This window comes from Ciconia boyciana, chromosome 23 (genome assembly GCF_034638445.1).
Source record: "Ciconia boyciana chromosome 23, ASM3463844v1, whole genome shotgun sequence".
Taxonomy (NCBI): Eukaryota; Metazoa; Chordata; class Aves; order Ciconiiformes; family Ciconiidae; genus Ciconia; species Ciconia boyciana.
Window position 1 is genome coordinate 4828228 of NC_132956.1, and position 20135 is coordinate 4848362.

General features: G+C 41.9%; 1 protein-coding gene across 5 annotated transcripts in view; it reads right to left on the bottom strand.

The window, feature by feature from the left end:
* ILRUN (inflammation and lipid regulator with UBA-like and NBR1-like domains) overlaps positions 1-20135 on the bottom strand; it is a 45017-nt gene that overhangs the window by 21611 nt on the left and 3271 nt on the right. For 4 of the 5 annotated variants that reach the window (XR_012039546.1, XM_072844811.1, XM_072844812.1 and 1 more), the window contains exons 2-4: positions 8156-8310; positions 4298-4495; positions 1545-1873 (exon numbers count right to left, since the gene is read on the bottom strand). Coding sequence is in view for 3 of the 5 variants with exons in the window: in XM_072844811.1 (XP_072700912.1) it covers positions 1545-1873; positions 4298-4495; positions 8156-8310 (682 nt within the window). In the remaining 2 variants the exon portion in view is untranslated. Of the gene's footprint in view, positions 1-1026; positions 1874-4297; positions 4496-8155; positions 8311-20135 lie in introns of all 5 variants that reach the window. The other variant, XR_012039547.1, reaches the window with a different exon arrangement.

The following is a 20135-nucleotide window of genomic DNA, read 5'->3' on the forward strand; positions in this document are numbered from 1 at the left end:
TCAACTACAAAGCAATTACCAAGCTCTGCACTCAGAAAACAGGCAAGGGGAAAAAAAAGCCACCTAAAGGTCAGCCTAAAGCTGACCACCAAAAGTGGGACTGAGTTTTCCCACCTAAATTAAACCTAGTATTTTAGCTATGAAAGGCTTAGGTAAGTTCACTATCTCACCAAAGCTGTACTTAGTAACTGCTTTTTGTTTTTCATCAACTGATAGACAGAGCTGTTACCAGTCTTTGCTGGGATACGTACGACAGACAGCCGCAGAGCAGTACTCCCCACCTGAAGCACCTGAGATAAAGTTTATGCAGAGAAGCTATATCAGTATATAGACAGCCTCTGCAGTCAGACAACGGCCTGTCTCTTCAGGGAACACCGCTATCCACCAAGCAATCACTAAAAGGCAGTGACTTTCAGTCACTGCTAATTCAGGTTGTATTTGAACTGATAGGTGAAAGGCTTTATTTTTTAATCATTTCCTAAGCCATCCATTTCACTTCTAGTGAGCGAGAATCTTGAAGCAGGAGCCAATACAGCTTACAGCAATTTATGTTTGGGGTGCAAAACACAAAAAGGGTGATTGGTAGTTTGTCAAACAGTTAATCCCGCGCATGCCATCAGTAAAAAAATGCATAGCCCTGGTGCAAAGTAGGTCACTAAAATATGATCCACTGGTAGAGGACAGGCAGTTCATCCAGTTAGGAACTAAAGTGCTGTAGGTGAACTAACATTAGGGCTTTATTAAGTCATTCAGCAACCAAGTGTTATTGTCCTACACAGCCTGCTTAAAGTACAGTAAAGCATTTTTAAAGGATTTTAAAAATCAAACTAGTTTGACATACGACAGTACACACCTACACATACTGGCTGCGTTAACAGGTGGATTCTGAATTGTAAATAATCCTGCAATTCATTTTTCACACACAAGCAAATAAAAACAGTCAAAATATCACTCAGACTCATATAGCATCCACCAAGCAAGCTTTTGAGAGAGATTTAAAGTAAAGATAATTTAAAAGTCACCTACAATTATAAACGAGACAAGGACACAGACAGGAATAGTCCTTTGATTGACTGTTCCTGACAGGTAGCTTCTGGGATCAAAATGGTGAGCTCTGTAGTCTCCCCACACCAGCTAAAAAGAAGTTATCTGGTTAATCTTAGGTTTTGGGGGTGTGGTTATTTTTTCTCTTTTCAAAATTACGTAAAACTCAGGAGCACATCTAGAGAGATATTTTGACTTATTTGCACACGCAACTGGAGCAGGCTCCAGCCACTAATAGTTACAGCACCCAGACAAGATTATATAAATTTTAAGAAGGACTTGAAGCAAAAACAAAAAGGTGGATCTGGTAGAGTCTATCAGAGGCAAAAATATTTTAATATAACATGAGGAGTTGGCAGAGTCAGGCAGTCAAATTCAAAACCTTCCTTAGCAGGTCTGGCAGAAGCAGAAGGAAGGGCTTTGCAGTTTGTAACGAAGAACTATTACATACATCACAGTCTCATCACCTACCCATTCTCCTGTTCTCCCAGGGCACCTACCTTACTGTATGTCACTACCGACAAGTTGTTCGAGTGACTGCTGGGGGAGAGATTTACAGAGTTTTGTGACAGTCCATTCTGATCTTGTTCGATTTGGTCAGGAGCAGGCCCCCATGTGTTTTTGCTGATTGTGCCTAGCTCGGAACCCCCAGGGTCTTTTACGTTGTTTTCATCTGGTTGCCTGTTCTTCTGTGGAGAGGCGAACGGGTTAAAGTTTCCTTCTACCTTGCGATGCGGTTGCGTGTTGAACTCTGTTTCAAAGGATGACAGCTGCTGTGTTACACCTAGAAGTCCTCCAACTTCCACGCTGAGGATTACCCAGATGACATCTGTGGAAAAAGACAGACACTCGTGTTGTCACTAGATGGAGTTTATGAAGAAGGGGGCAGAAGGAGAAAACCAGAACATGAATTCCATCCTTTACAATAGCAAGAAAAAAGACTGATTGTTTTTGTGAAGCATCAGAAGTACTGGTTAAACACTAATTTAGCGTCCAATCTTTCAGGAAAACCAGGCAAGTTTTACTCCTACTGAACTTATGTGAACCAGCTAAGAACATATAAAACACAAATTGACATGACAACTTGAAGCTCCATACTTCAGATTACCAACAGGATGCACTGAAAAAATAAAACCTTAACTGACTTTATCCAAGGCTATGCAGCAAGACTGAAATGAAAGCCAGGAGATATCACTGCCAATCTTCTACTCTGATGGTAAAGAAAAGGCAATGTTTTTTGTTTAGCTTTGAAAGGCTTGCCTATTAAAATAAAACAACAAAAGGGTGACTTAGAAGGTAATTATGTTTATGACAATTCACTGCAAAATGTCTCCATTCCAGTTCCAAAACACTCACCGTAGGTGGATAAGATAGGCTTGGTACACTATTACACGAACTCGCAAACTACTGGTTAGAATAAGAAACATATTTACAGTTCATACCCAATGCGTGTCTGTCTCTCGTACATAGATAAGATTGTTATTTTACTTACCATTTCATTTTACACTTCATGCAAACATTATGGCCTATTTCTTGGTACATATCCAAATTCAGTTTTATTGCCTTTTTTTTCCCCCGCCTCTCCATTAAATGTGCTCCAGTTTTGTTTTGCTGCACGGAGAGGGAGAATTAAAAAGAACAGCAGCAATACCTTATCTCATCTCGGCAGATCTAATAACAGCACCTCACGTCACATGTAATTGTTTCCAGGTTTTCTGCAGTCAAGTGTTAACCTACAAGGGGCTCTTTCCTGCTGCCACTGGTGGCCTGGAGGAGGAGACGGCAGGTACTTTTGCTGTTTGGTTTAACCACCATTGCTTCTCAAGCACCACTAATTCACTCAAGCTCTCCTTCCAGTCCCTCCCCACGTTTAACAGGGCTGGGCTCGTTAGTTTGCATTTTACGACCCAATTAGAGACAGCGGGATTTTACCTTACAAAACCACCACTTGCGGAAGGACCCCCGGCACGCTCCCAGGGCTCTAACCCCCCCACAAACACCATTAAGGCCCCACAAGAGCCCAGGCCGCCGCGCCCGCCCCCTGCCGCCCCCCCCCCCGCGGCCGGGCCGCGCCGCCCGCAGCCCAGCGGCGCCCCCTGCCGTCCGCCCGCGGCGCAACGCCCGGCCCGGCCCGGCCGCTCGCCCCGGTGGCCCCGGTGGCCCCGGGGCCATCAAAGCCGTGCCGGGATGAAAAACCGGCGGGCGACAGCCCCGGCTGCTTGCCAGGCCCTCACACAGCTGTTGGGCCTAACCTCTGGGGGTTAACTAGCGTAAAAGCCATTAGCGGTACGGCAGGGGAAGGGCATCTTTGGCTCAAAGCTCGGTAGCCAAAGGGATTTTAATCTGTAGATGGTTTTCTTTCCAAATGTGCAACTTCAGGAAGTTTAGTGAGATCTTAAACGGTCAGCAGCTGGGAAAACCTCGGCTTTCTAAACACACGGGCCCGTGGCAGGCAACGCAAGCTGAACAGGCCTTTCAACCTGTGCGGAGGGATTTATGCCCTTTCTTCGGGGACAAGTTACATCCACTTTTGAGACCGAAGAGCTGTACGTTTACTGACAATTCTGCCAAAACCCTGTACTTCTGAGCAAAGAGTTATTTTTGACTCTGAGTGCTAACATCTCTCACTCAAACCCATGTAACTTGGGATACTCCCAACTGCCAAACCAGACACAAAGATGTTCTCAGTATAAACTAAAGCTGGCTAAAAATGACTGAAAGACTCCAAATGAATGAAGATGTTGGTGGCTCAGGCTGAGGCACCAGGCAAAATATCCAAAAGGGGTTTTTAAACACAGAAAAATGGTTCACAGTAGATGCACCAAGTTATGCAATTAAAACCTGGGCCTTAACTAAACTTCTCAGATGAGGTTTTCACCACTTAAATAGGTTTTATGCCCATATGTAGTTCACGATGTTCAGCGCTGGAAAACTGGTAAAGAATCCCGACAAGGACCAGCTGGGAAAGAGTCTCCAGGAGAACTGTGCAAGTCCCTTTGTTTTTCAGAGCTTTCTGTAATCAGCAATTTGTTCCAGTGTTTAGAAAACAGTTGTGTGCTGACCAAGACAACAAAGCAGCTCACTTGATGTTTTCTCTATTCTATTTTCTATATTTAGTCTCAGAGCTGGCAGACCTCTGCCTTCACCATTTGGTTATCAGGAGAACGTCTGCAAGGGGCCAGGAGCGTCCATTTTGTCTGCGGTGGCAATATCACGAAGAAGAGCCTGAAGTGTCAGAAAAGGGATCACTCACCTCCGTAATAGAGTCCCGTGGCAGTGCACATTCGCCACTGTCCCTGATACATTCCTGCCGTGCTGGGGCTGCACATCTGAACGCTGACGTCTGCAATCTCCTGGGGCTCCAGGGACCTGACCATCACCATGTTTACGTGGCCAAACTGGTCTCCCCCGACATACTTCAGACAAACCCCCGGGGGCCACGCCTCTGTCCCTGGGATTAAACAGAAGAAAGAATTACTGACAGTGCACCAGGAAAAGCTTTGTGTCTGTTTGTGTAAGACTGGATGAAACACGCTTGTTACAACAGTTGTGCAGTTGTTGAACAGTCAAAGGAATACCAAGATACACATAACACAGCCAGCAATGGATGCTGAAGAAGAATACAGTTTTCAGACAAGGCTTAACTGGTCCATTTAGAGACCGGCAGGACAATTTACATTTCTATTTGAATAATCTCTAGGTCTTCTTTACACAGAAGAATTCTCAAAGTCACAGTGTAACAGCTGCAAAAAAAAAAAATCAACTTAACCAACATGCACATATATTTTACCAATGCTAGAGACAAAGATGAGCTCGGACCTAGGTGTCCCCCCCCATTTCTTTCTGCCTCCCTACACGTAGCTCCTGAGCCCTGCAACATCAAAATACATTTTATTAATACAAAGTGCTGGAAACATTTTCTTTCAGGGATTCTTTCTTTTTTAAGCCTGTTAGCAGTCTCAGGAGGAGCTAATAGTTTGAACTATAATTGAAGAGCTAGTACTATTTTCTAAATGGATTTCTTTCCCTTCTTGCACAAACCCTTCTCTCCACCTTGCGCAAAGGTGGAAATGATTGCGAACATATGATTTATTTGTGGAGATCAATGTTTAGACTGCAGACACTGGGACTGACAGCATGACCTGGCAATCTGTAGAGATATGGAACACAGTTAACTGCATGCAAGCACAGCTATCTCCACCAAAGATAACAAGTACTGGGGCAGACAAAAAGAAAAGTGCTTCTGAGACTCATGAAAAATCAGTTTAGCAAAATTTTCTTTTGCTTCTTCCCCAGTAATGTGACATGACTAAGCCAATGACTCTGAGAATACCTTCTGTTTGGCTGAGGTCGATGGAAACGGCTAAGGAAAGCCTGAAGCACCAAGAAGCCTGGAACCACTCTATGTCTAGTCTGAGATGAGAACAGTGGATGCTGATCTGACCTTAGGTTACCCCAAAAAGCATCCTTTGCAACAGCTTGCCTGCTAATTTAATCCCTGTGGATACTTCAGTGAAGACATAGCAGGGACCGGTTTTCTAGTCAAGTCCTTATTTGTGGAATTCACAATCTAGCAGGGAAAGCATGATGTGAACAGGGATATTCAGAGTGGGAGATATATCACTACAGTTGGAAACAGTGCTGAGATAGGGAGGTCTTTGAAAGAGGAGCTGAGTGACTAGCTGACCTCAGACTACGGCGTGTGGGAGTTGAGTATGAAGTCTCATCTGAAAAGGTTGGCAGCCCAGCAACATGGTTCAGTTTAAATAATTTATGTGATTTTTATCGGTTTTAATGGCTTTAGGCTTGCAAGGTGCCTAGAATGCTGCAACTGATAAGCCCCATAAAATGAAATGATGATTATGTCATTCTATTTCAGTACACTCATCTCTCAGGAGATGATAAATTGTAGTAACTGTCCTGCAGAGCCAGCAGCAGCTGGGGGTAGAGTGGGAAGAGGAAATAAGTCTGTTAAATCCTGCTGCTCTTTCAGCAATGGTTCTACTATACAAACTGGTCTTTTGGCAGACAAGCCAAGCACCATCCTGGAAGGTATCAGAGCAGGGAATTAGTTTTTAATAACACATATGAAAACCTGCCTGAACCTAGCTTACTGCTTGCATGCTTAAAACTGACAATCTCTCAGAGCTCTGCTTGTCATACTTGTCAAGACACTAAACGCTTCGGTGACACATGCCTCAGGTATTTCATGTTCTAGAACTGAAGTCATTTAATCAAGGGTTCCTGTAGAGCTGTTAAAAACCTTGGCTTTGCTTCAGTTATCTACCTAACAAGCAGATGTTATCTGGAAACACTACAGTCCTTTGATATTACACCTTAATTAAACCATAAAATGGTTTTAAAATGCTACGTCCTCCTTAAACTGCACAGTCATAACACAGTATGTGAAGTTGCATTTAACATGCCTCAACAGCATGGTTTTAACAAGATCTGGCCTCCAGCACCCCTGTTGTACAGCACCACTGAGTATAGATGTACTTTTTAAGAAGTCAGGCTTTAACCCACACAGAAGCCAAAACAAATGTTGGCCTTGCCAGGAGCTCGTAAGTCAAGATTAACTCCCTTTCCTCATTTCAGAAGACCCATGGACTTCAGAAGGTCAAGCATTCCAAGAACAATGAAACATTGCTTGAACTAGGATGTTAAATTAAGGCTGAATTTGCATGCAGGAAAGACTACATCAGAGGAACAAGAGAGGAAGGAGTCTGAAAGGAGCAAGATAGGGGTGTAGTCATAACACATGCAAATTAAGGTACTAACAGTGGAGAAACAAGATCTGTCAAACTTACTACATTTGTAAGACTTGTATTTGAGACACAGTTATAAAAAAGATTGCCAGCCAATTTTTCACATTACTGGAGTTTAAGCAAGCTATATGTGTCACCTTTCCATTGCACTAAGTCAAACAAAGAGAAGCAGAAAAAGTAAACTGAAATAATTAAGCCCTTTCTCTAGAATAGTCTTTATAAACTAGTGTTCTTAAAGACACACCTCCTCTTCTCACCTCATGTACTGATGAAATACTCCTAGATTTTTAGTATGGTTTTAGTCTCTGTTATATTTGGATATTCAGCACAAACTTGTACAGCACTCGAACTCTGCAGTTATTTACAAGGAGAAATACTAACACAGATGAACTTTACTCGTGATGATTCATGACATTATACCTTGTTGTGCTATCATTCTTCTTCACAAAAGTGCAAGCAGGTCAATTAAATTCAGACACACAGCTTAAACATTCATGCAACATCCTGTCATTGCAATGCTTTGCATCCACGGATCTCATTTTTCTCTCTGACTGCATCCCAACAGATCAAGCACTGAGAATGTATTTTGCCCAGTCTCACTTCCTGGATTCCAGTCACTGTTTTGATTTATTTCATACTGGAATGTGGTCTCTCCAGCCTTGCATCCTCTCAGAGCATGAAAAAGCAATTCTGTCAAAAGTGTATTAAAAAGTAAAGGGTACCTGCCACATTACCCTTGCACAGCTACCTCTTCTCAGGGTTAGATCATTGCATCACTGCCTCCACAGAGAACACAGTTCTACACAGAGCCGAATGACCAAACGACAGGGACGTTCAGAGAAATGGTGATGAAGGGTAGTGGTAATATACAAGCTGGTCATGAGCTAAAAGGCACTGAGATTAAAAGGGATCTCTTCATTGACTTAAATGTATTCCATTTGTTTGCATCAAGTTATCAGAAACATGACTAGCTAAGGATTCTTAATCCATTTTCAGATCTAACTACTTCCATTAAAAACAAACAAACCCCAAACCCTTGCACTGCAATTTCTTTTACCTGCCTCTTCCTACAGAAGTTTCCTAGAGCTTTTGTTTGTGCAGTGGCACAAGGAACAAGACTGGGGAACTGACCAAGTTGCACATCTTGCCACAAAATGCTTGTGCTGACATAAGAAGGGGAATACACACAGGTTGGGAGGCTACCTCCTTCACTAACAGGGTGCTCCCTTCCAAGTTAAGTGCACGTGAACCTCCTGCCCTAAGCCAGCATCTCTTCCATTGGACCTGCCATCCTATCACATAATACGCATGACATGGGTTTTGCTACAGTCTAAAAGCCTTACCTGTGTTTTGTATCCTCCATGTTTTTGTAAACTGGGTATCAGGAGGGATGGACTCTCCTTCACCTATGGTGACATCTTCAACAAAGGACATGGAGGGTACATTGATATTTGGACTCTCAAAATCATAGTAGGCTCCAATGGCGGCTTGTAGATTCCTAGAAAGCAAAAAAGCAGATTACAACCTAAAGTACAGGTGGCTTAGGTCCTTTTCACAGGTTTAGGTACGTCATCCTAAACAGTTAAGCAAAAATATTATCCACACTGTATTAGCTCTGCTGCTCACGTTTTTTTAAAGCTTTTATCTCTATCACACATGGATTCTCCAAGATAACAGAGCTCAAAATATAGCATTTTACTTGCCAGGAACACTATTCTAGACCACTTTTCTACTCTGCTTCTTATTTTCACTGCAAATCTTGGAACTGAGAGTCTTGGAGACCTCTACCCCATTAGCTTGTTATGAAATTTGCCGAAAAGTTCAAGAGAGACTGAGGGAAGCGCTACACAGCAGCATGGAAACAACAGGGCAGTTTCCTTATACCAGCCTTGTTTCCTGAGCTAATTTCAAAAGGACTTAACATCTCCGTTTTATTTTGGCACAAAAGGTCTGAAGGAGCACAAGATGAACAAAACACAAAGAATGCCCTTATGATAACTCTCAGGGCCAAAGGGCATCAGCAGCTACGGACAATAACTCAAGCCTTGCCGCTTTTGAAACATATGGTCATGTATGGGCTACGAGTACTCTAAGACTATTTATTAATCATTAAAGTGCCTGCTCTGCTCTGGATAGTCACAGCTCAAAGGAACTTATAAACCATCTGAGTCAAAAGTTCTTACTGAATAAAGATAAACGACAGTGGAAGTCTGTGATATATTAAGGACGTTCAGAAAGCCACAAACGCTATTGATTCCAGAGTTGTGGTGTAGCTGAAACTCATACGATAATTAATTTGAAAAGAGGAGCAGTCAAACAGGAAGAGGATTCATGAGTCTTAGCTGCCGTTCCACGATATACTATTAAGTTATTATGTAAGTGTTCGGCAAGTCATGTAATTCCTCTGTTTACGCATGTCTCTGAGGTTGTGGCCCTAATTTACATGTTGTGAGTAGGTGCTGTGAGAATGGAGATGAGTAAAATCTCACCAAAAGCAATGGGCATAATAACTGCTTTTCATTCGTGATTACAAAAAAATCTGTGTTGCTTTTTTGAGCAGGATTGGGGGTGGGGGGGGAAACCCACACCACAAAACAAACCCTTCAAGAACTGGGAACCACCACCTAAAACAAAGCCATGCAGAAGGCTAGTCAGAAACTGCACTATATGGGTACAGTGATATATTGAGGGTTTGTATTGTGTGGTGGAGTGTCATGTGTCTAAATCAAAGTCAGAGAGCCAAGGTGAAAGCAAGAGAAACATTTGCAGCATGACCCTGAGAAAGAGCAAACATAGGGCTTTTTGGACTGCTTGCCAGCTGGAAAGAGGCTCGAAACGGTGAGCAAAGAAACTGCCTCCTGTTCAATTCCTACAGTGTTCGAGGGGAAAAAAAAATTAGACATTCTGGATAAAATCAGAACTGTATGGGAGAAGTAGCACTGCTTTCTCCTCACAGAAAACACAGGGGACCCAAAGTGTAGTAGCTAATAGTGCTGGAGCTTGGGTCAAAGGGGTAATAGCAGTATTAGGCAGATCTGCGAGCCACCCGCGATGGGGTCGAGTGGGAGAGGACCTAAACAACAGATGTATCAGTTTGGTAATCCATCACGAATGACAGAAGATAATCACCGCAGGAGTTACGGACACCCTGCTAAGTCTCCCAGAGCACAGCCAGAGCATTAGGAGGCACTGGAGGAATGTTCTGCACAACATGGCCACGGTGATCGATCTGCAAAATCAGCAAACTGAGGCTTACAGCGAGACCTTTCGCCTTCAACACGGAACAGACTTTGATACAAAGGGGAGACAAAAGAGCCACCGTGTAAGACTTCCACGTTTAGAACAATGAATTTCAGACCAGAAGCCATTATTCAGCTTGAGGCATTTTCTACTTAGGAGTGTCAGGGCTATATTTAATACAGCCAGCTCAGTCAAATGCTACAGGAAGGGTGCATGTCACGTTAGCCAATAACTAGAGACAAATGCTCAGTTTTACGTCACCAACCGCCTGTTGCTTATACACTGCATAAGATTTACATAACTCACAACGGGGCTGTGCCAAGAGACTCCTGTTCGCTCAACCAGCTAACACTATGATCTAGAGTTTAGTTTTCACTACGATTTCTTCCTGTATTACAGCAATCCAAGGCAAAAGGTATTCTAAGAGCTACAAAAGACAGCAATACAGCTCTTTCTCTTCCTAATCCACTACTACAGAACTACATTTTCAGACATACCGCAACATCTTGTGAGTTATGATTCTGGAATCAGTAGTAATGACGTTTTATTGACATTGAGAAGAAAAAAATAAAAGTTCCAAGGGGAAGATTTCTACTGTAATTCTTTGTAAGGCAGCCTGCACTGTTTGCTTGGCTGCAAATACGCTTCAAAAGGTAGTGGGCTATTTGTGCACACAGGCCCTCTGCCAACTCTCTTCCCCTCCCTGTGTCATATTTCATTGCTTGCCTTGCCATTGGGAAACAACTCCAGTCCTCTGCAGCGTTTAGTTAAAAACTAACTAGAGAAGAACACATGCCGAAAAACAGATTTGCCACCCTTTTGCGATCAGATATTCACAAACCCACCTTCCTGCTCCCACCATTTTGATCAATGTGCAGTGAGTTTTGTTTGAGGTGAGCCCTTTTGCATGTTCAGATACATCTTGGCCTTCCCACTAGAGAATTAAAAAGAGGCTTCCAAAACCAAAGAGAAATTGAAAGTGGCAAGAGTCAAAGTCAGGATGACAAAGCAAATCTGACTTAAGGTCAAGTTTTGACACAGACAACCCTAAGAGATAGCCACCGAGATGCCGTATGGCATCGCTCTGCTGCAAGAGATACCCACAGCGCTCACATTTTACTCATGTTCTCTGCTTACACAACCAGCAAAGACAGCAACATATCACTGCTAGCTTTGTTTCCACTCTTTCCAAGAGACAGTGCTCCCCCTCCTTCCCTACCCCCAAACCCCCCAAGTATCGGTTTGAATACAGTACTTTGCTTGGGGAAAATCAGCGCCATTTGCAGAGGCAAACTATTTGCAACCTGATTATTTGCAGGTTCTTGAGACTAAGTAGTACACCCAATCGCTCTGCCTTTCTACTATGGGCACAATATTAGTGGGCTTTACAAGCAAATGCAAGCATTTAATGAGAGATGGCTTCAAGGTCAAACACTCAAGACCCTGAAATTAGTGCTTTTATATATATACACTCACACTTTTTTTTTAGGTCTTTACCCTTGTGCCCCGGCTGTAATTGCATAGCACCAACTGCAGATACTTCAGGGACAGGAATGAAGAGTTAGACCTCTGAGAGGAAGGGGTTATCATCTAAAGGCTTCTGCTTTTACTCCTCCTAGGTGTGACTCGCACCACACTACCCCTTCGCTCTCTGCCGTACAAGATAAATTACTATTATAAACCAAACAACTTTGAAATGAAGATGAGTGTGCCAAATCTAGCCAGTGTAATTCACATGACTGATCTCTGCTAATTACAGGGATGGCCATACATGTCTGTCTTAACGCAGCCCGTCAGGTGTCAGGCCCTCCTACCTTTCCTAAATTAAGCAATTTTGCCATTTTTAGAGCACTCCTGGACTGCAACCGTTTGTAGCTCAGCCGTACTTACAGAGCAGGTCTGACAGGATTTAGCCTCAAACTCAATAAAAAAGCCTGCAATCAGAAGTCACCCCAGCGACCTGGTGAGCCTACTTAAAATCAAAACAGTGCTCAATTTTAGTCCTAAGAGCAAGATTCTGGAAAGAGAGAGGGGAGGAGGCAGCAAATAAAGGCTATAGCTCCATATTATCGCCAAATCCGTTCTAACTATGGGTATCCCACTCCTTCCTTTCCAAAGGCATCCCATGACTATTACGTGTCAAGTGCTTTTCCAACAAAATACTACCCGCAGAACCAGAGAAAGTGTTCCTTTTCAGATCAATTCTTTTGCTCTGCTGCTTTGTTTCAAGCCTCAGGAGCTAAATTACAATAGTGAAGTTAAAACCTTCTCTGCTAATAGCTCTGGAGATGTCCCTTAACAACTCTTAAGTGTTTGCAAAGAGGTGGTTTATCTTGAGCCATTCTTTCCCTTCCCTGGTTTTTTTCCAGACAGCCTTTTGTTATGTTAAACCAATATATTTAGACAGTAATTACTCCCAATTAACTAGGTCACCATGCAGTATTCAGAAATAATAAAACTCTTCCAAATCAATTCACAAACTAGAGGCCTCCTTATAAATCCTAACTGTTGTGCAAACAAAAAGCAATATACAGGTAATTGGAAATATTTTTTTATTAATTGAATTAGATTCCTTTTTAGGAGAATGAAGAAACCGAAGCACTGAGGCTTACTCACTGCAGCCTTATGCAAAGCAGGGCATATGCACAACACCTAATCCTTCTGTTACCGATAAAACATACGATTCTTTCGACATGTACAAGTTAAGCATCTTGGAAGGAAAGCAATACAAACAGGTCATCCTAACATGCAAGACAAGGGATATTAGGATCCTGGCAGACACTCACAAAACAGGGGAGAATGAATTGGAGGAATCGTCTACCATCCAGCAGCTGTAACCCTCCCACACACCTCTCCCACCAACCACCCTGCCTGGTTGACACAAGGAACGGTAGTTTGGGTTTGTTTTCAATCCTGCAGCTTAAAGATCTGAACTCAAAAAAAAATCCCTTATGATGTGCAGGTTCTCTCATCTATGTGATGACCCATAAGAATTCCACTCCAAAATAACATTTACAGTAGAAAGCAACAACTTTAAAATTTTAACTATAAATGTTATAGGAATCTGTAAGTTTTCATTTATTGTCAAATTCTTTGATGAAAGAGCCAAAGAAGAAGGTTTGGGTTGGGGTTTTTTTGTGGTTTTGTTTGTGGTTTTTTTTTTTCCCCCCAAGATGGATTTTTTGGGGGGTAAAAAATCCAAATCAAAGCTTAAGCTCAAAATCCAGCCTGCAAATTTTGCTCTTACTAGCTCCTGCCCCTCCTACAGCCACACCACCTATCCCTAGCTAACAGGTGACAGTTTCCAGCACTCTGATTCTCCTGAGCTGCCAGAAAAAGCAAAGGCTAGGCTTCCCAGTGCAATACCGAGTTAGCCTTCAATTTCGAACTTCACACAGGATGTAGCCCTCAGATCATACACAGGCAGTAAGTAAAGGACATTTATTAAGTCAAGTAGAAAGCACCTTGACAAATGGACTCAGTCACTTCGTTGTGCAGAGCAACTGTAAACGCCAAGTTACATTTCTCTCCCTCTGTGGAGGAAGAGAAAAGCCAGGCAAGTGTCCAATCTGTAATGCATGTTCGTTGTATGTCCTCAGCACTCACATATGGCACAATATTTTGTCATGAGAAAGGCAACTTGGGTGTCATTCTCCTGGAAACACGCAATGCAAAAAGTGAGCAGCGATACAAAAGTACAATAACATCTCAAGAACGTGTGTTAGGTAGAACACCTTGTACTCTTTCCACAACTGAGCTCTCAATCTCTACAGCCCTTTCTCTCGTTCTCCAAATGCAGTATGTAACCAGGCACCACAATGCCCCATAAGGTGTCTATTGTTGAACACAAAGAAATATGCAAAAGAAATAGTGCAGCAGATGGATAATTTCTCACTCCTAAATAATGGAACATCTCTACATGATACAGGTGGGAGAGACTAAAAATGTACATGGAGGACATCCAAATGAGGCAATCCTAAATCCACTCTTTTTGTCTCTTAGTCTCTAGTATCTTATTTGGATTTAATTTGCCCCAGCTTATTGGGGAACTGGATTGGTAACACTACGGGCTAGGACATCTCAAACAGCTCTCCTATTGCTCCTGAAGTAGGAGACGCCTCACTCAAAGCCTTAGAGAAAGCTCTCTCAGGGGGCGGGGGACAAGATGCACTCATTACGCCACAGGAAAGCACTTCTACCTGGAGTTTTCAATTCAAACATTTTCAATAGAGATGACACATGGCAATTAAGTGGAAAGTTTCAAGATGTTTTGAAGGGCTGGAATTTTAATCAGTGAATAGCTTTCAACAGACATTGTTTCAGAAAGCAAAATTTGTGTATCAGGTACCTTTCATTCTTGACCTCTCTTATGCTAAACCATGAGGCTGGGAAACTACCTTAGAAGACGTTGGATGATCCAAAAGGACCACTGAGGAAGTCAAAAGCTTTAAGCTGAACTTACACAGCTGAAGAAGGGGGGAAAAAAGAGCTGGCTAATTCAAAGCTTATGTATTTTCTCACATGAAGCCACAGAAAAACATTTCATTGTCTGAGCTGAAAACAGCCAGTTCCCAATACAAGTGGGATGTTCCAGGAAGAAAACAGAAACCTGCGGTGACTAGATGCAATACCGTGCTCTCTGCAGGGGCAGCACGAGGAAAGAAACTGAGGCTACAGAAGAGGCACACCATTTTCAGTGCACCCCAAACCACCAAAGGAAATCACCTTCCTTTAGCAGGCTTTTATGTACATACACACATCAGCAGTTTAACCATTATGGTGGTGCCTTGCGCTTGGCCGAGCACTGTACCTTGCCAAAAAACAGCAAGCAGTCTCAATGACAGAATCAATACTACGATGCTGCTTTAGGCACAAGTCCACACAGCCATCCCCAGCAGCTGAACCCTCCTAAAGCAGGTGGTCCGGAGCTTTAAGTGTGGGGTAAAATATTTTGAGAATGTCACAGCAGGAGCTGCTCTCTACTTGCTGCCATTGAAAACAGGCAACGGCTCTTCCCCGTGGAAAGTAAGCAAGAGCTGCCAGTACGCAAAAGATTCTGTAACTGCTAATTCCTCAGTATAAACTATGTCACCAATCTATAATTGTCTGCATTAAAGTAAAGGGGGATTAAGATACAGAAACTGTCTGAGAACAAGTTCAGGCATGTAAGGCAGTCCAGCTGGACTAAAATTATATTGTACCCAATTCCTTCTGCTACAGTTGTCTGCTTACATTTCCATTTCACATGCACCCAATTTTTAAATGTTTTGTAACTTGGAGCACAGCACAAGTATAGTGTGTTCTATAGTTAAAAATACAAAATAAAAATTTAAAGTCTAGCTTTCATTCAAAATACTCAAGTCAAATATTTGAGTTATTTTGGAGAAAAGGTGTGTGTTTGCCTTTTTTTTTTTTTTAAACGCACTAAATAAAAGCTGTCCAAGAAAATATTTTTCAATTGTTTAACTCTATAATTTTGCTATTTTTAGTAGCATCAGATGACAGCTATGGACACCAGAGATGCAACAGTCTACAATAGTTCACATGTAATAAGAAGATATCCACTATGCTGCAAGTTAGCCGCAATGGATTAAGCAGTTTAAAAAGTATTGTCTGCTCCCCAGCCATAGGGTATGAATGACCCTGTGGGCACATTGCTTAGCAGCAGCCATAACTCAGAGACTGCCAGTCTGTTCTGGGATTTTGGCAACGGTACCTCAAGAGCTACTAGCCCCATTTCTGTGATGTCTTTTCTGCCTGTAAGGACAGCAGGTAATCAAATGTTTTAAAGTAAGAATGCCATCAAGATTAAATCCTCATCTTCCCTCTTCCCTACTACGAAACTTTATCAAAACCCAAATGATCTTTTAAACAAGTGCTTCACCCTTCTCCCCACATTCAGTTCAATTGGTCACCACCTACAAATATTAACAGATAGAGTCACATTAAGACCTAGATCACTTAAAACAACTCCTACGTACTGAGACGCACAAGAATACAATATTGTTTTGGTTTTATCACCCAATCTAGGAAGAAGAGAAGCAAAGTAATACGACTTCCCACCCGCCCCTATCACTTCCCTAACAGATGCCTGGATGAGTATTGAACTAACCCAAAGAAGTTTCCAGGGAAGGAGGAGGATGGACTTGAAAGATCAGGTCTCAGGTTTCCTGCCTCCTCCATGACACAAGGATTCCCCCCCACTGCCCTCTCAAAAGGAAAGGAGTGTCAAGACTAAGCTTGAGATTGATCCAGAACACTGGGGAAGTTTTCCTCAGGTTTACTTGAATGTGGATTAGCAAAAGGGAAGTCACAGGAGTCCCACCGCCTGAGACAAGGAGCAGACAAAACACAGACAGCAGGGATCCCTGGACTCTTCTTAGGTAAAGCACACACACTGCAACTCCCCACTCCCAATGGCATAATGATCTTTGCAGCAAATCCAGCAATGCCAACATGAACATGAGAGAAGGGTTTATATTCATTAGTTCAAGGAAAGAGAAAACCCTACTGTTTGTTGCTTTATCCTACCTTCGACTTCCCACACGTGGAGAAAAAGAGGAAAACTCAGTAAATGTAGCAAGACAGAACATCTATTGAAAAATCAGATGGAGTTCTCTGATAGCAGTTGATTAGTTTACTGGACATCAACAAAAACGTTGCCTGCAAACAGCTGAGGAAAACAAATTAATTTCCTCATGCTTCAGTCAGGATTTCCAAATAAAAGCCATAGAAGAGATCTTGATATAAGACCAGACAAGAATATATATTTTTTCTCCACAACAAGCACAAAACTAACAACATATTACACCGATAATCAGAAGTATTTGATCAGTAATGAGAGATGCATATTTGCATCTAAAGACTGATATAAAAAGTGTTTTGATTTAAGAGACCAACTAAATTATTGGGGGGTTGCTGGTGTTTAAGCAAGGGTTGGAATAAAAATGCAGGTATTTTAATGGCAGCAGTTAGTTGTAGTGAATCCCTCTACCAGGCCAATCATGTAGAGCCATACTGTAATCAATAAAAATGGCTTTTGCTTTAACCACACGATCAAAGGTTTCATGGTGCAGGAGCAGCTAAGGCCACACATTCCACCTCAATACTCATATCCTGATACATAATACCTAAAAAACTTTACGGCTGCACAGTCTGAATTTGCATGTCCTTATATGTGCTTTCTATATATGCTTTTTCCATAGATCTTTGAAACATAACACACAACTATTTGAAGACTGGGGGGAAAAAAAAAAGAAAAGAAAAAAATTTACTATAGGATGACTGGATGTATTGTACCAGCAAACCCTTTCAATACCGTGAGTGCGGGAAAGCTGAGGACATCGAGATGAAGAGCCTGCCCACGCACCACCACTACCCGTTGGCCAACACGTGGTAACCTCTCTGTGTCTGAGCTCAGAAGGAGCATTTCAAACCTGAGTTTTTCCTGACTCACACTTGGAGAGCTTCTTTTGAAAAGCAGTCCAAAAATCTGTTAAGGGAGGACATTGGCATGCTTTTTTTTTTTTTTTTAAATGGCAGTTCTGCGAACACCTGCAAGGTTAATAATCAAGAGCAGGAGTACTAGTGTTACCCATCATGGGAAATGCATCATGTGAGTGAATCCTGTTAATTTGAGTCTGTTATGTTAAATTCTGTGTGTCCTGATGTCTTACCTAAATATACTTTGAGTATTTCTCTGAATAGTACCTACAGTCCAGCACTAATATCAAGTGTTAACAGATACGCTTTCATCCACAGATCCAAGTTTTACTTAAAGTAGCATGCTATCACCTTTGCTAGAAAGCAAAAATTAAACACTTATACAAAGTCAGAGTAAAAGCAATTAAAAAAAACCCTATTAGCTAAAACATGTCCTTAGACTCACAATCAAGCACATCCACTTCTGGGCAATATAGGTGGTTCATTTAATACAAAGAATTTAAACAGCCCACCCACAGAGATAAAAACGTGCATTTTTAAGGCAATTTTAATTTTGTTAAAAGCCAATATTCTGTCTGTTCTCCAAGACCAATAAAACACTTGCACAGAAATGTTAGATACACTTTCCTTGCTATGCTCAAAAATTTCAGATCTCTGATGTAAAAATCGATATCACCACTAGCAAATTCCTACCTCACCTTGGCTCCCCTCACTCATACATACAGAAATGCCCAACATCTTACACAATATAGAAAGAGGTTTTACAGCAGATTTCTGTAGTATTTTCAGAGATAAACTTACAAATATTTTCACGCAAAACATCATCTTTAGACTACTAGTTAAACCATGATACAGCTACAAATTCTTCAAAGCATATGCAAAAAATTGAGGACCTCCAGAAGAGATCTGACTACCTTATAAATAATGACCTTAAAAAGACCTTTTTCACCAGAAAGCTAGATCAAAAAAGTCTAGGGTTTGCAACAATAAAACTTTTTTCCCCCCACACAATGGAAACCATCATTATCTGACACATTTCAATTAAATATCACGCCTACTAGACTAATAAAAATTCAGCTTTCTAAACAAAAGCTAAAAAGAGAATGTAAAGAAATATTACATGTAAATTACTGACATATACATACATTAAGTCTTCCAAATTAGGAATCCCTTCACAGCCAACTGTGTTGAAATATGGGTTTTAAATCCAGCACCACTAGCTACTTCAAATCAAATTAACTCACTTTCTCACAGAATTAAAGAAGCTCCAAGCCTTACGCTGCAGCCTCTCACCCTCAAGGTTGGTATACTCTCCAATTAAAAAAAAAATATTTCCTCTTCCTTGTCACCATACAATCTCCATACCAACTTCAGAGGAATCTAATGACTTTCATGAAACAGGCCTTAACTGAGCGTCAACAAAAAATGAAATGCACATTCTGTGCAAAGTTTCCTCTGCTCTTACATTTACACCAATCCATATTGCTGAAAACCAGTCAAGGCTAGGCTGACACTTGAGAACTTTTGTTTTGCAAGTGTTTTTGGAAAGTCCAGTCTGCCCTGGTACCATCTATCCAGAGACCTACAACCGCTCTTGTGTTTGGAAGACTGTGAGGAGGTATTTCGGCGCAGACTCATTCAGCATCAACCGTCTCACCTAAACAATCCTTATTTTTAAAACATTAGCACAAAGGGTTTTCAGAAGGAGTTTCCTATGTAGGTAGACTGAGTCTAGACAAGTTCAGACATGTTCCCGGCCATACTATCACTTAACATTGAAGAGCTGCAGTCAACACCTGGAACTTAACTTTACCACAAAAATTACTCCAAAGAGCCCGCTGAGCCCCCTCCCTCAAACCTGCGGCGCTGGATGTGCTTCAGTGTGCAGGCAGCCGGGCTTCTGCATTGCATAACATCTGGAGGGGGGAAGGGAGCAGGGAGAGTTAAGCATGCCATTTAATGGAGGGTGGATTTCTATCCTAGAAGCAATGGCAGCAAAATGCCCTCCCAACTAGGCTGCCTGGGTTTTCCTCCCAAGGAAGAAACATTTCGGTGCCAAAACATCGTTTGGAGAAGTTCACTTTTGGTTTTAGGCCAAAAGTGAAAGCTCAACCTCTCACTCTAAAGCCTCACAACTTCTAATGAAAAATAAATAAATAAATGGCAAAGAGGGACAATGTGTGCTGCCTTTAAAGAATGGACAGCCGGGACTCTCAGCAAGGGCAAAGCTGGATTTATGTAGCAGAAAGCCAAGAAGTTAGAACAGCCCACAAACAGAACTCAATGTGTAATTAAAGAGAGGCAGAACTCTAGGAAAGTGTTTAATAAATAACAGGGAAAAAGACAACTCACCAAAGTGTTTAACCTGTATTTCTTGAAGATCAAGGAACAGTCTCAGAAACTTAGGATGCATCTGTTCTACCTGAAGCATTTTTGCAATATTGTTAATAAAACCAGCCAGCAGTTTCTTAGTACTGTCCCAAGTCTGCCAGAACTTTGAAGGCGCATTGAGCAATTCCAGGTAAACCGGAGAAGCGGACAGACTTTAAAAGGCTATTTACAAGTATCTATATTGCTCCCCAATCAACCACTATTTTTTTCCCCAAATTGGCTGAACAAGCTATTTTAAAATAATTCCTC